This window comes from Melitaea cinxia, chromosome Z (genome assembly GCF_905220565.1).
Source record: "Melitaea cinxia chromosome Z, ilMelCinx1.1, whole genome shotgun sequence".
Taxonomy (NCBI): Eukaryota; Metazoa; Arthropoda; class Insecta; order Lepidoptera; family Nymphalidae; genus Melitaea; species Melitaea cinxia.
Window position 1 is genome coordinate 14,835,162 of NC_059424.1, and position 16,618 is coordinate 14,851,779.

Below are 16,618 nucleotides of genomic sequence, written 5' to 3' on the forward strand. Positions count from 1 at the left end.
TTTACAAATGTAAACAAGCACGTAATTAATGTTGGCGTCGTAAACAATAATGTCCACTAGCCAAGACTTTACCTTCGAGTTTGTTTCGTTTACGCAATAGCCAATTATTATTTATTTAATCTCTTTCCATGTATTATTCGTCCTTTCATTTTGCCAGTAATTTCTAGAGAAAGTGAGAGTTTATGCAATAAAAGCAAGAGTCTACAGTAGACGTAGACTAATTATTGCGTAGCTAAGTTGTTCAGTCGTACGTATTTTAAAAGCTAGCGGAAAGAGTTAAAGATTTTTAAAACAATATTGTATTATTGCTTAGATGGTTGCGCAAAAAAGTTATAGTTATTTTCTTAATATTATTAAGGTAAGGCGGGTGATCTAGAAATGAAACAATATTTGCCACTAATACATACAACATTTATTGGTTTGACCAAATTTTTTAAATTCATTAAGATATATCAATATATATAACTGTCGGCCCGTACTAATTATTTCAATAAAAATAAATGTATATTTAGATGTAATTAAAATAAAAAGGATAAAAACATAAGAAATTATACAAAGTATAAAAAAACTATATCTAATATTTAAAGTTTAAAATATGATAATAATTTAAACCTGAATAACAATTAGCACAAGCGTAAAAATAAAAAAAGACTTCAAAACTTAAAGTTAATTTAATATCAAATAATACTAAATAAATAATGTAAATAATAAATAATCATAACTAATGAGCGGAACTACAGGAGCCGACTATGTAAAAGACATACATAGATGTAAATAGGTACATTTAAGTTATTCGTATATGAGTATGAATGTATAATAATACATATAAATATAACACCATTAACCCCAAAAGCCTAACTTGTCATATATATGTAAACGATTATTGTAGCTATAGCGTTACATTGATAAAAGCGAGTGCAAAGAAAACGATCACAACATCAAATAGTATTTTCAGTACCTACGTGTCAAGTTTTAGTATACACACACGTTACCAGCGGTTCTATTTCTTACTTTAAAATTTAAAATTAAATACAGAATAAAATGCACTTTAAAATTTAAAGCAAAATACTTTCAAATTTTTGTCTTCGAAATAAATTAAAAAATACGTTGAGTTTGTACGCATTAACATTGCATAATTTAAACAATAATTATTAAATAAAATAGAAAGTTCTAAGTAGTTGTAAACCAATAAATAATTTCGTGGAAATAATATATTTAATTTCACAAATATTAATACTATGGTCAGTAATAAGATTGTTAAATATACATAGGTTTTATTCTAAATATTTAAGTGAGATCAATCAGTTAATGACTCTGTGCAGTGTTGAGAAAAGAAATTGTCAATCTAATATAACATGTAGTTTCTGATGATTATACATAGTTAAGTGGATGTGATAGATATTGAATGTCCATTTTTTTACGTATAGTTTATATTAGTTTCAAATATTTAATCAATTAAATAATAGGCTGAATATTTCTTCTCTTTGCTAAAAGCAAATATTCATCAAAAAATAATTTCCTAGAATGGGTTTAACCCTTTTGTTATATATTGCATACATATACTGCATGCATTATATATTTATGTTAATAATATATTTTCATATAAGTAATTAATGAAATAGACATTTATTAATTTTTAACAATGAAATGGATTAAAATAGTGATGTTATCTAATATAGTTAATTATTTATTAATTAAAGTTATCCTAGATTTTTTTTGATTCTGTTTAATTTTGTATTTTTTTTCTTTTTTCTTTTTCATCGACAAGCTTAAACACACTATAGATAGAAATAGATAGAGTTATAAATTATATCTACTTAAATACGTATACAGTGTATACATTATATAAATAATTTTCAACGTCTCGATTTTGTTTGAAGTTAGATAACGTTCTCAGGAAAATTCCTTGTAGTATAATTTCTATTAATATCTTAAGATTCGATTTATATCGAAGATAATCAATTTCAATTTATTTATTTGCTACTTTTGTTGTATTCAAAGGTCTTTTATACATAACATTACCATGTTTAAAATCAAACAAGAACCCTGCGAGGGCACTGCACGTTTTACTCTTAAGAACATTCATACAATATCATAAATGTAAATCGCATTCATTATATTTTCATTAAAATTGTGCAAGATAATATAGAAGATATGTTTGCTTATTTTTAAGTTCGTGTATAAATAAAATGTAAATTCTTAGTATTAAGAAAGTTATTTTTTTTTAATATTTTATTATTTATAGTTCATACGAAAAGACTTTTTAAAACTTCAGTTGTCGTTTTTAGTGTTTATACAAATTTTGTTTAGTTTTAAGTAATTTTTTCACGAGAGTTGCTACTTATATTTTGTACCTTTGCAAAAATAAGTGTTTCAGGTGACATCTGTCGTTGCCATTCCAAAGTCTGATATTTTAAAACTTAACCTTCATTAGATCATTTTGATATTAGAATATGATTTGTTTGGCTTACGGTGACTTGAAAATTGTGTCAAAAAAACTGACTTTCGACGTGGGTTATCAAGACAAGAGTGCATGGATCAACTTAGTTCCATTTTTGGTGATGAAGCCCTATCCTTCGCCTCTATGAAGCGCTGGTATAACGAGTTCCATCGTGGCCACCATGCGCTTAGTGACAATGTCGCTCGATGTGCTAGAAAACATTGATGATGAGCCAAACCTAATCATGCAAGCTCGTCATGTACCATATCGTGAAATTGTGGCATCTCTGAGCATTAAGACACTAAGCACTTCGAAGTAAATGATCGCCTATTTTTTGGATAACATATATACGTGTACATGTACATGTTGCAACCGTACCATTCGAGCAACGTATAACTGTGAGCACTCACACTCTTTCTGAGGTACCTCAATTAGCGTTGAAAACTGTTTTGAAAATTGGGTCAAAGTGTATGAAAAAATGTATGATCAACATGAAGAATACTTCGAATAACAATAAAGCTATTTTCGACGGTAGTTAATTTTTCACTATTAGGCTCAGAATATAAATAACAACCCTCGTTGTAGTTAAATTTTCAAATTAAAGCGAACTACAAAACAGTTTAAGTACTTATATATATAATATATAGGTATTTATAAAATGTTGTAAAATTGATACTTTTTTTGAAGAAATTGACGTTTTCAATTTATATGAACGATTATAATATAATACTATAATATAAATATCTATACACACCTGTTTTATCCAATTGAAACGTAGCACAAGATTTTTTTTTCAATTTGTCCCCAATATTTTTGAGATAATCACATGTGTAAATGTGACTGATAGTTAATTTGAATAGGCCGTCAACTTTTTTAAAGTTATAGTTTTCGATGAGGTTAAGATTATTTACAGAAATGCTATTTAAATAAGCAGCTATTGTTATTGTTGATGTTAAATTATAATCTAGTATATTATTATTTTGTTGGCGGCTGTTACACTCAAAAAACAAACAAAACAAAAGTACTATTAAAATTATAAATTTAACATATACTTAAATAATTTAATTTGTCTTTTTGTTTTGCAATGATTTTAATATACGAATAGGAATGTTGAGATTTGTTCAGAGTAGTAAGTGTGTATCTTGAGCAAGCGAACAACATACATATCTTAGACTGACATAATTATCACTATTATGAGTTGATGTAAAAGCGTTATCGATAATGAATTAATATGAATTTATGACGAGAATATTTTTTTAATTTATTATTATTTATAAACTTTGTAAATGATGAAATAGATAACACATTTCTGAATACACATTTATTTTGATACAGTCGCAACGGAGTCAATGTAATCGAAGCACGTCATGATAAAGTTGTCCACTGTTTACGAAATTGTTCTACCACTTTTCTTGTTTAGAAGAGGCGAGAGCGCGTTAGAAGATATACGATAAATTGAGGTGTCCCAAAATGTCTGATCAGGAAAAGTGGTGAAAGCATATCAATGCTGGTATGCCGGGGATCGCCGGTGTGGCGAAGGGGTCGCGATTATTCCCGGGGTTGCGACTTTCCCGTATCGCTCTTAGCAGGCGTAGCCGGGGTCGATTCTTCCTTAAACAGCGGGTTCTTCACTTCAATATCTCCAGTCTGAAAAGCATCGACAGTCTACTAAATGTACGCAGAAATGCATTTTCTAGAAATCTAGTGTCGTTAAGTGCAAAACTCGACAGCCAATTGACAGTCGATCCAGATGGTTAATTCAGCTAATTTTTATTTTAGTTCTCTAAAGCTTTGTAGAGGGCTCTTAATGGAAATAAAAATTAAAAAATTTGGAATATTTTAGAGAACGTTACGATTATTTAAATTCAAGAAGAGTTTGACAGTTTACAAGACAGAACAATCTGTCGGGTCAGCTGGTGTCAAATACATGGTAGTGTATGTAATGTTTTTTATTGGTTAGGGTATTTTTATAAATAATTTTAAAACAAATATTAGCATTCTGCACTCTTTCTCTATACAAACTATAAGTGTACGAAATTTTATACTCCTCCGTCCGCGCAATTTTCGTTAAAAGGGATACAAAGTTTTTGCTTCACGTATTAATATATAGATCAACTAATACTTTTTATATTGTATATTTGAAAAATCCGGTTTTAATTACTAAAATTACTAACGCATAATCATAGAAACTTACGGTAGCAAATCCAGGACATTCGTATACAGTGTAGTCTCCCTCTTCGTTCTCTTCCTCAGATTCAGGGTCAGAAACCGAAGCATTGCGGTGATCCATACCGTTTCTTAAGAAAAAAATTACAAATATAAAATCCAGTTTCGGTAAAATATATCGTACGTGTAACGTAAGTTTCATAGCTAAAATTGGAAACGTACCTCTCCATGGCAATGATCTGTTGCTTCTGATGCTGGTAGTGGTACATATGAGCAGACTGGGCCAGCTTTCTATCCCCAGAGCTGTCAACAGTAGGTCCGGTTACTCCATAAGCGGGATAATCCACGTCAGCTGCAGCTTTTGCCTTCCTTGATAACCTTAGAATTGTATAAAGGCCACCAATATGAGTATACATAGAATACTATCATAATTCAATCTACAGTTTAGTTAGGTAATTAGGACAGATATCGATTCTCCTGTTCCGCAAACATAGCCGAGCATAGTTGATCTTAAACAAGCTCACCAACTCTAAAGTTACCTAAGTTCTAAGTTCTAGTTCTAAGTTCTGGTCTAAGTTCTTAACTAGCGAACATTTTTATAATTATACTACAAACTATTCTAGACTTTAACTATTTTAACCTGAGCAGATAATTTTTTATTCCAACTACGCAAACTGATATGAGATACAATACTCATTGAAAAGTATCGGTCCAAGTAGCGTTTGAATGGCAGCCTATAATTGAATATAGGATAGGCCAACTCATTTTTAAATCCATTATAAAAACGTAGTTTATAATAATAATAAGCATTTAGATTAACAATTTGGGAATTACGAAGATACACCAATATTTTTAAAATCTTAATAAATTTCTTTTATTTACGTTTTGAATGATTAAGAAATTTAGAAAACATTTTTATATAAAAAAATGTAATATCACGATACGTTGTAACGCATATCCATTTTATGAGAGTATATTAGCTTTTTTAACACTTAAAATGTAATGTTTGTTAAATTTATAGACATCATATATAACAAATCTACTAAAACTAATTAGTTAATCTAGTATTGCGTGGATTGTATCTCGTTCTACGATACTACAACAGGTCTATTGTAATAACTAAACGTCAACAACGTACATTTAAATGAAGATTATAGTGTCCTCTATGAAACAAGATAGCCCTTTGTCAAGTCAAGCTGTTACTGAACCCGACTGGACAAGAGTCAAGGGTCACGTGACGAACGTAGATTTATACTGTCTAATTTTATTATCCTTAAAAACGCAGTTTGAATCAATTTTAATTTTATAACTTTAAATTGCAATTTAATCAAACCACGTTTATATTTTCTATTTTCAACGATAAATTAACTGTTAATATTTTTTTTTCAATATAAAAAAAACTGCGTACTTTAGCAGCTACAAAAGTTAGACAATATTTTAATGAAGTAATAATTAACCAATAAGCATATTTTATTCCTACTCCTCACTTACGTGTACCATCCGACGGCGAAGCCGACGATCGCCATTGTAAGAGCCGCACCAACTGCAGCCAGCAATGCTACTCCGTATATGGAGTTAGCCGGGTCTACGGTTGGGGTCTCCAGTACATGAATGTGGTGAGGCCTATCCGTACCATCAGCGTCTTCATTCATTGTACTGTATAGGATCCAGACATATAACAAAGTATAAAAAATGTTTTTTATGGCTTGATTTTCGCATCGTCAACGTTAAAAGAAGCTATTCTAAAGTGTATTACATCGCCTATAATACGAGTGTATACGTATGTTAGAAAATCAAATATGTATTCAAAATGCTTGTCTAAATACAAATATGCATCACTCGTGTAACGTGTAAGTTTAATTACATTTTGTTCTCTTTATTCTTTAGCGTCATCACCAATGTAGTTTAAAATTTGATTTCTTTAAATATGTTTTAAATCAGAGAGAAAAATAATACGAATTTTCTGACCTAATAATTTATTTCAAATATATAATTCTTCAATCAACTTGTGCGACTATATAATAAATGTCAACTTCTTTTTACGAATAAGAAAAATTTGTGTGACAAATGTATTAATGCATGTTTAGGTAGGATTCAGTATTTTATCAGAAGTTTGAAAGAGCATTTATCGATTGATATAATTATATGTACGTGACAATGTAAAATTATTTCGAAGAATTACAGACAAGCTTAGTATGGTAAAAATTAATGTATTGTATAACAATTTGTAGCTAACGCTGTAATTATCTAAAATATCTAATAATTTACTTTGCGTTAGAGAATTATTAATTAACCAAAGCAAATAAATAGATATTAGATGAAGCTTTTATATAAAACACAGTACCTAAATTGCTTAGGCTGAACTAATTACCATAATATACTGGTTAACGCTTACGTTGTTCCTGTGTTCTGTAGGTACATGTAAAGCTATGACACAATAGCATAATAAAACTTAATTGTATTGTTAATATTTATGTTAATGATGATCGTTAATAACTTACAAACTAAGTACAATTAAATAAAAGTGCAACTATATGCTGTCAATTGTCTCCCTTGATGAAAAGTTATTTTTTATCCATTATTTCTTATTTAAATATATTATGTAAAGTAAAACTAGTTAAAGTTACGTAAGTTTTTTACTAATATTTCGAGTATGTTTTGAAATAACGTGTATTGTAAATTACGTTTTTGTTATTTTAAACATAATACTCTTAATAAAGAAAAGTTACGGAATAAAGCTGAAAAACTTATTTTAAAATTAATCTCAAGCATTTTTTTAAATCAAGAAAGTACAAATTGACAGCCATTTTCATAAATTTCGTGATTATAAAAAAATCTTGTTTGTTTCTATGAGTGAATTTTAAATTTCTATTTTGAGCAAATACCTTATTTTATCAAACAGTACGATCAAAAGAGTTTAATCGGTTTATTTCCTCTACCTCTAAATTACTATTTCTTGTCTAAGTATTATTTTATTACAAAATAGGTATATTATTTTAAAACAGGTGTGTTTTAAGTAAGGAAATATTTCTATGACCGTACTGTTTTGTTGCGACATGCTGTAGAACCAACACCGCTAGATCAAGTGAAGGTCGTTGAAGAAGTGAAGTGAACATGCACCTTATTCTAATACATGTGAAAGCATAAATAAATAAACCGCTGCTCTTTGATTACGTAAAACTCACTAAAACCACTCTCCCAATGGTAATTTATGCTTGAATGGACTACAAATGATTTCATAAAATTATTATTTAGAAATAAATTATTATCATTAAATTGCTCCAAGTTAAAAAAAATTACTGTTCCCATGCCACTAAAGGAATGTAGGGGTGGATCTCTAGGAGGTCACTAAGTGCGAAAACTGAAATTTCACCTCTCATTTACGACATTTATGTTCTGTCGGTTTATTTTCAACCAGCGTAGAGTGTTGGGCAGTAAAGAGACGGGTAAACGGTAGTCCTTATTAGCCCTGCAATTAATTTACTGGCTCATTGCTTATGTAAACTGCAATTATAATGTTTTTTTTTCCTTTTATAATGTTTTACCTTTGAGATACAACAATACATTCTGCCGCCGTCGGTCAGAGAGTCGAAATATTTTACTATTGCATACAAAGTCGTCAAAAGTTTGATATATGGACAAAATTTTCTTGTTTAATAAAGTAACTGTCGTGATTTGTATATCTTATGCAAAATGCTTGGTATCAATATTTTCTAAAATTTATATTTATGAAAATTATTGTTCTCTTGTTACCTAAACATAAACATAAATAATATATAGGTATTTTATTTATGTTTATGTTATTTCTAAACTTCTAAATGGGAAGTAGATACAATTTGTTAACATATGTCAACAATGAGCTAAGAGATCAAGAGACCGCGAGGGCCAGACTTTTCTCATTTTATAAACGCTAAAAATTTAATGGCCAAATGTGAAGGTTGATTCATATTGACTTTAGCAGATACTTGGTACCAAAGGTTTACAAAATTTCTTTGCACTCCCACCCACGGCTAACCTAAATATTTGTCTGGCCGGGGTTGGAACAGTCCCATCGTTGGGTTAAAAGAGTGGCATGTGGTGCTGACTTTCAGGCTGATACCGGTTCTTACCGGACATGGCTAATTCGGTAAGTACCTGCATCAAATCCCTAGAAGAGCTACCCCTGCTTGCCACGAGTGTGGCGACGGACACGGTGCGCTACACTCTAGAACACGGGTCCCCAAACTATTTTTCTCATAGACTCTTTCAAAATTTTGCTGGTTCCGTAGGACTCTTCAGCTACATTTCTAGTACATTCACAAAAACAAAAATGGGAAAATTAGATCTAAGTATGGAAATTTACATTGTGACTTTGTCAGTCTCGACACGGTGTGAAAAAAAGGAATGAAATTTTTCGGCTTACCCATTTTTTTAGGCCGATCGTTCTATAATATTAACTATAAGTTAATATATTTCCGATGATCTTTTTTTTACCAAGGTTATAGCCCACGGCGCCCTTCCATAAATTTTTGCGGACCCGGATTACGAATTGTAAATCCCCAGTTTTTGGTAACACTAAAGTAGAGCCCCGTTGAATCTCTTGTGAACACCTGGGGGTCCATCTTGACCACTTTGGGAATCAATGCTCTAGAGGAATACGTTACTTGGGGACCCCAGCACCAGGCCTTAGTGGCCATCACAGGTGGTGATCGAGTTGTCTACTCCAAGTTCAGCAGCGAGAGATGCCAGTCAGCCATGGCCTCCTTAATAATATCTAATAGACCTATGTAGCCAAGTAATATATGTAAAATTCAGCTTTTTACTATGACGTAAGTTAAGTTACAAAAGGTTGGGGCAATGGTTGACGTGATGTCTAATATTACTTCGAAAAAATATTTTCAAAAATTACGCTTTAAAAAATAACGAAATTTAGTTGGCACTTTGTACGCCTTAGCTACTTGGTATCTGTCAAAGCCACTATGAGTTTACCTTCATATTTAGTCATTGCTTCTACCTATGTTGGGAACATGCGCTGAGTAGCTTTCAGCTTTTATAAAATTACAAAGGTCTGTCTCTTGCGAGCTCTTGGGCTATAATGAAACACACACTGCTCTCAACTGAAGTCGATTACAATCTGCGAAGCGATTGAATGCATTGTGGTTTGAAGAGTCTAAACTAAAAGACTGCACCGGCAAATAGCTATATACATTTTGCCATAGAACTTTCGATTTGTTGAATTACGTGTTCTCTATACAACGTTTTGTCGTAATAAATTTTAAAGCCTTCCCAGCTGAGGTCATCGAAGGAAAAATATTTCGATTGTTGCCTACTAAGAAATTTCTCTAGTAAATTAAGGGGTAGAAGATCTGTTTCAGTCAAACAATACTCAAATATTCGATTTTAGACTATAAATATCCGATTGAATTTTAAAGTTTATATAGAAACTTCCGGTCTATAATTATAAAAAAATTGAGGTAAATGATTAAGCATACGGTATTTAACAGAATTTGAATATTCTACTTCCGGGCAGAAAGGTCTCTTCTCGTTTAAGGGAGAAATGTTGGAGGTAAGATAAATAAATCTGCGTAGGTTTATATTTGTAAAACAACTCAGAATATAAAAACGGGTTATTCTATATGTTTTTAGATGAAACTTCTTCAACTGATACTCTTTTTGCTTTCGACTTTTTTAATTGAAATATTGTAAGGAATAAATATATATAACTATACTTTTTAAGTAAGATAATATTTTTTTTAAAGATAATGAGGTTTTATTAGACAGATATGTGGCGTCTCTGTATAACTTTCTCATAAACACGCCTTCGATTTGTCGATGTTTCTAGCTTTTTTTAATGTAACTTGTAATCTTTAAAATTAACATGATGTAAATATTTTAAATTATATAGATACTACTTTAAATTTGGTTTGCTTGGGTGAAATATGGTGGAGAAAATATATCGCTAGCAAATGCAAATACTATCTCTATTTGAAATATATGAATTGATTCTAAAAACTACCAAAAACCTTATTTATTTGACTAATCCAGTTATGTGTACGTACAGAATACGTTTCAGAATACGACCCGAATATATGTAGGCTTTATCGAACTGTCGTAGGACTTCGTCGAATAAGAGGTGAATCGCAAATACAAAGAGAGTAAATAGCGTTTCTCTTCTAGCGTTCGTTTGGCTCTCGAGAACGCCAAACATCAATAGCAATGAGGATTTTTTTATTTTCCAGATATTAAAGGGTATTTCAATTACCTATAATAATATTGAGCAATATAGCATTATATAAACTAGTGGTCGCCCAGAGGTCGAAATTCGACCATAATTAAAAAAAAATATTGATGAAAACAAAAAAATACTGAAAGTAAAGAACTTTTTAAATAATTTTTTGGTATGTAGAATAAAAATTGAAAGTGTATTTTGTATAGAATGAAATTTGAAGAAAACCTTTAAATACTAATTAGGTATTAAAAGGTAATAAGTAATTTGATTCTATAAAAAATTAAAATAAACTTATAATAAAATTGTATTAAAATAATTTAATGCAGTTATCATCATTTCAGCCTAACAGAGTCTACCGCTGGACATAGACCGCCACAAGTTCGCACCAAAAATGGCTTGAACTCATGTGTTTTGCCCATAGTCACCACGCTGGGCAGGCGGGTAAAAATTTTCTCTGATAGTGTGCAATAAAGAGTATTTGTATTGTATTGTATTGTAGATTATTCATCACAAGTATTGAGTATATATATACAATACTTGTCATTTAGTGACGAATCAAATATGTAAATCACTGAAATGTATAAACGCGCATTACATTCGAACATAAGTACGAAATCGTTTTTAGTCTGTTCGTTTTTATCAGTACCTACAAGGATTGTAAAAAAGAATAAATTATATAAAAAAGGTTAATATATTCATAAAAAACATATGGCATAACGAATTTCGCTGTTCGTTAGTTATATATACGATGGAATACAAAATATGTATGATGCTTTTATATTATGTATACGATTGAATACAAAATATGTACTTATGTAAAACTTTCTTAAATTAATGTAGCGAAAATAAAAGCATTTTCCGAGAGTAAATGCAAAATTGTTTTTCCGAACTTCAAAGCAGAAAGTATAACGAAGTGTAGTCGCATTTCGCTCAGTTATACATGTACTTGTTACCACCTGTGGCTGAACCACGATTCCCTTTTAACGGAATTAACTGCATGCCATTCAAGTTTTGTATAAACGTCCGGGAAATTGTACGAAATTGAATCTGTGGCCGAATTTCCGACGTCAGCCGCTAGATTGAATGTAACATTTTTATGGTATCTACATTTACTTAATGGAATTGTGTTTTTTAATTAGTTTGGATTTTGTCATTCCTCTGTTTTTATGATTGAACTTCTTAGTAATGGTCTATTATAACTTTAGTCTTATTAATGCTAAACAATAATTGTTTAGTAATAATTATAAAGCACATAAAAGATTACATTAATAATAAAGTTAGTGGTATTGATCACTCAATATCAATAAAAAATAACTTTCAAATAAACTTCAAAGGACTTTGAAATCGTCATTTCACAAATTAAAATTTTAATTATCGTTAAAAATTACGCTAGCACCGATTTGGAATATAGAAACTGCAGAAAATAATCGGCAAGAAACTCCGTAGTTACACCTTAAAAAAATAAACTGTGTTTTAAGACAAAATTGGTAATATCTTACATGAAATAGAGCGTTGATAAATCAACACATCTTTATAATTAACTAGCTGTGCCCGCGGCTTCGCCCGCGTTGAAATCAATGTGTCACAAAGTTTTCCCAGCAAACTTCCAATGAAACTTTCATCAAAATCGGCTTAGCTATTCCGTAAACCTTTCTCTTGAAGCCCTCTCTCCATTAGTGAAACCGCATGTAAATCCGTTTAGTAGATTTTGAGGGAATCGATCACATACACTTTTGGGGACGCCCGCGACTACGTCCGCGTGGTTATGAAGATATGCATATCTTATCATTAAACATCTTTATAGTAATGCATTACTATAAAGATGTTTAATGCAAATTATTTTTTTACTTCAGTCACTTGAAATGCTTATCACACTGAGTAACTTTTTAAAAGGCACAATTTAGTATAATTTAATAGCTATTTTTATAAAACCTCTACACACTACATTTTTAATTTTATTTTCAAGCTGCAGTATAAATAACCTATCAGGTGAACTTATAGCTGCTGTATATGTTTCATACAAACTATCAACCGTAATTAAACCCCCTTAGCGGTGAAATATCGCAAAATCCGTTCTTAGCGGCGACTACTAACTATAGGTAATCTACATCCCTGCCAAATTTCATCTTTGTCCATGCTGGATAGATGGACCATCCAGCGGTTTTTGAGTTCTCGTGATGAGTGAGTCAGTGACCTTTCTCTTTTATATATATAGATTACGATGCATTATTTGGACACCTCCTCACTACTGTCTACGCCCTATAAGAAACCTATATGCCAAATTTCAAGTTTGTAGCTGTTATAGTTTCGGAGATTTCGTGATGAGGGAGTCAACCTACCATCCCCGTTTTAACCCCAAAAGGGAGTTGATTTCTAAAGATACATTATTGGGACACATTCTCACTATCTAAAGAGCGTATATTTTAAATTTCAAGTCTCTTACTTCAAAAACATAGGACTTTCATACAAACTTGCAACCCCCGTTTTACCCTCTTAGGGGTAGAGTTTCGTAAAATCCGTTCTTAGCGGATGTTTACGTCCTATAAGGAGCCTACCTGCCAAATTTCAAGTTTGTAGATGTTATAGTTTCGGAGATTTTGTGATGAGTGAGTCAACCTACCATCCCCCGTTTTAACCCCAAAAGGGAGTTGATTTCTAAAGATACATTATTTGGACACCTTCTCATCATCTATAGAGCATACATTTTAAATTTCAAATCTCTTACTTCAAAAACATAGGACTTTCATACAAACTTCCAACCCCCGTTTTACCCCCTTAGGGGTCGAGTTTCTTAAAATCCGTTCTTAGCGAATGTTTACGTCCTATAAGGAGCTTTTCTGCCAAATTTCAAGTTTGTAGGTGTTATAGTTTCGGAGATTTCGTGATCAGTGAGTCAACGTACCATACCCCGTTTCAACCCCAAAAAGGGGTTGATTTCTAAAGATACATTATTTGGACGCCTTTTCATCATCTATAGAGCATACATTTTAAATTTCAGGTCTCTTACTTCAAAAACATAGGACTTTCATACAAACTTCAAACCCCCGTTTTACCCCCTTAGGGATCGATTTTTATAAAATTCGTTCTTAGCGGATGTTTACGTCTTATAAGGAGCCTACCTGCCAAATTTCAAGTTTATAGGTGTTATAGTTTCGGAGATTTCGTGATCAGTGAGTCAACCTACCATCCCCGTTTTAACCCCAAAAAGGGGTTGATTTCTAAAGATACATTATTTGGACGCCTTTTTATTATCTATAGAGCATACATTTTAAATTTCAAATCTCTTACTTCAAAAACATAGGACTTTCATACAAACTTCCAACCCCCGTTTTACCCCCTTAGGGGTCGAGTTTCGTAAAATCCGTTCTTAGCGAATGTTTACGTCCTATAAGACGCTTTTCTGCCAAATTTCAAGTTTGTAGGTGTTATAGTTTCGGAGATTTCGTGATCAGTGAGTCAACGTACCATACCCCGTTTCAACCCCAAAAAGGGGTTGATTTCTAAAGATACATTATTTGGACGCCTTTTCATCATCTATAGAGCATACATTTTAAATTTCAGGTCTCTTACTTCAAAAACATAGGACTTTCATACAAACTTCAAACCCCCGTTTTACCCCCTTAGGGGTCGATTTTCATAAAATTCGTTCTTAACGGATGTTTACGTCTTATAAGGAGCCTATCTGCCAAATTTCAAGTTTATAGGTGTTATAGTTTCGGAGATTTCGTGATCAGTGAGTCAACCTACCATCCCCGTTTTAACCCCAAAAAGGGGTTGATTTCTAAAGATACATTATTTGGACGCCTTTTCATCATCTATAGAGCATACATTTTAAATTTCAGGTCTCTTACTTCAAAAACATAGGACTTTCATACAAACTTCCAACCCCCGTTTTACCCCCTTAGGGGTCGAGTTTCGTAAAATCCGTTCTTAGCGGATGTCTACGTCCTATAAGGAGCCTACCTGCCAAATTTCAAGTTTATAGGTGTTATAGTTTCGGAGATTTCGTGATCAGTGAGTCAACCTACCATCCCCGTTTTAACCCCAAAAAGGGGTTGATTTCTAAAGATACATTATTTGGACGCCTTTTCATCATCTATAGAGCATAAATTTTAAATTTCAGGTCTCTTACTTCAAAAACATAGGACTTTCATACAAACTTCCAACCCCCGTTTTACCCCCTTAGGGGTCGAGTTTCGTAAAATCCGTTCTTAGCAGATGTTTACGTCCTATAAGGAGCCTACCTGCCAAATTTCAAGTTTATAGGTGTTATAGTTTCGGAGATTTCGTGATCAGTGAGTCAACCTACCATCCCCGTTTTAACCCCAAAAAGGGGTTGATTTCTAAAGATACATTATTTGGACGCCTTTTCATCATCTATAGAGTATACATTTTAAATTTCAGGTCTCTTACTTCAAAAACATAGGACTTTCATACAAACTTCCAACCCCCGTTTTACCCCCTTAGGGGTCTATTTTCGTAAAATTCGTTCTTAGCGGATGTTTACGCCCTATAAGGAGCTTTCCTACCAAATTTCAAGTTTGTAGGTGTTATAGTTTCGGAGATTTCGTGATCAGTGAGTCAATGTACCATCCCCCGTTTCAACCCCAAAAAGGGGTTGATTTCTAAAGATACATTATTTGGTCACTTTCTTACCATCTATAGAGCATACATTTTAAATTTCAGGTCTCTTACTCCAAAAACATAGGACTTTCATACAAACTTCCAACCCCCGTTTTACCCCCTTAGGGGTCGAGTTTCGTAAAATCCGTTCTTAGCGGATGTCTACGTCCTATAAGGAGCCTACCTGCCAAATTTCAAGTTTGTAGGTGTTATAGTTTCGGAGATTTCGTGATGAGTGAGTGACCTCTCGCTTTTATATATATTATAGATGTAATCCTGCAGCGAATAATAACATTAAGTAATTTTTTTTTTAAAAGCTTTAAATTTATTCTCAGACAATTGTAAAACCGTCTGTGAGATTTTATTATACAGTTATTAATTTTATATGTCATCTGGTCATCAAAGTTCACGTATTAATACGTGAAACAATAACTTTGTACCTACCCCTTTTTACGAAAAAGACGCGGACGGAGGAGATTGAAATTTCGCACATTTATGGTTTATATAGAGATGGAGTGCAAAATTCTCATTTTTTAAAATTATGCATAAAAAGTGAATTAAATCAATAAAAATAAAACATGACACACACTACCACGTATTTGACATACAACGCTTTTTACTTTTTTGTTGATTGTCAAAGTCTGTAGTCAAATTGAATTTTTTTTAGAAAGGGTATTTATATTCATTATTTTTTGGTTTTCTTCAAATTAAATTTTTAATTATGGTCGAATTTCGACCTCTGGGCGACCATTACTATATATTAATACGGTAAGGTTAAGATGTTTGCTTCCCATTTTTGAAAAAAAGCTCTCAATTACTCCATATAAATTATATATCATTTTAAAGATAATTGCTTGCTCTACCGGCATCCACAACTACAAAATTAAAAAAAAATCAAAAAGGAAGGTTAGGTATCTTTTCAGAAGAAGGAATACTGTTTTTTCCTCAAATCAACGCGGGTGAAACCACTATGCCCAGCTAGTCTTAATTAATAAGTTTAATTTAAGTAATAAGTACTTACATCACACTTCAATATACTATTTATGATGGACATATTATAAACTTTATCTAAAATCTAAGTTTTTACTAGCATTGGATTTAAAACTCCATGTAATTAATAGAAAATGGAAAGCAATACATAAACCTACATTTCTTTTAAATAGATTGACGATATTGAAATA

The 16,618-nt window shown here is 31.7% G+C and overlaps 1 protein-coding gene across 1 annotated transcript in view; it reads right to left on the reverse strand.

Moving 5' to 3' along the window:
* Positions 1-3,746: 3,746 nt before the first annotated feature.
* LOC123668848 overlaps positions 3,747-16,618 on the reverse strand; it is a 59,301-nt gene continuing 46,429 nt past the window's right edge. Inside the window, exons 5-8 of the mRNA XM_045602539.1 lie at positions 6,098-6,262; positions 4,829-4,984; positions 4,635-4,737; positions 3,747-4,087 (exon numbers count right to left, since the gene is read on the reverse strand). Of these exons, the coding sequence (XP_045458495.1) occupies positions 3,989-4,087; positions 4,635-4,737; positions 4,829-4,984; positions 6,098-6,262 (523 nt within the window). The 3' untranslated portion in view covers positions 3,747-3,988. The remainder of the gene's footprint in view (positions 4,088-4,634; positions 4,738-4,828; positions 4,985-6,097; positions 6,263-16,618) is intronic.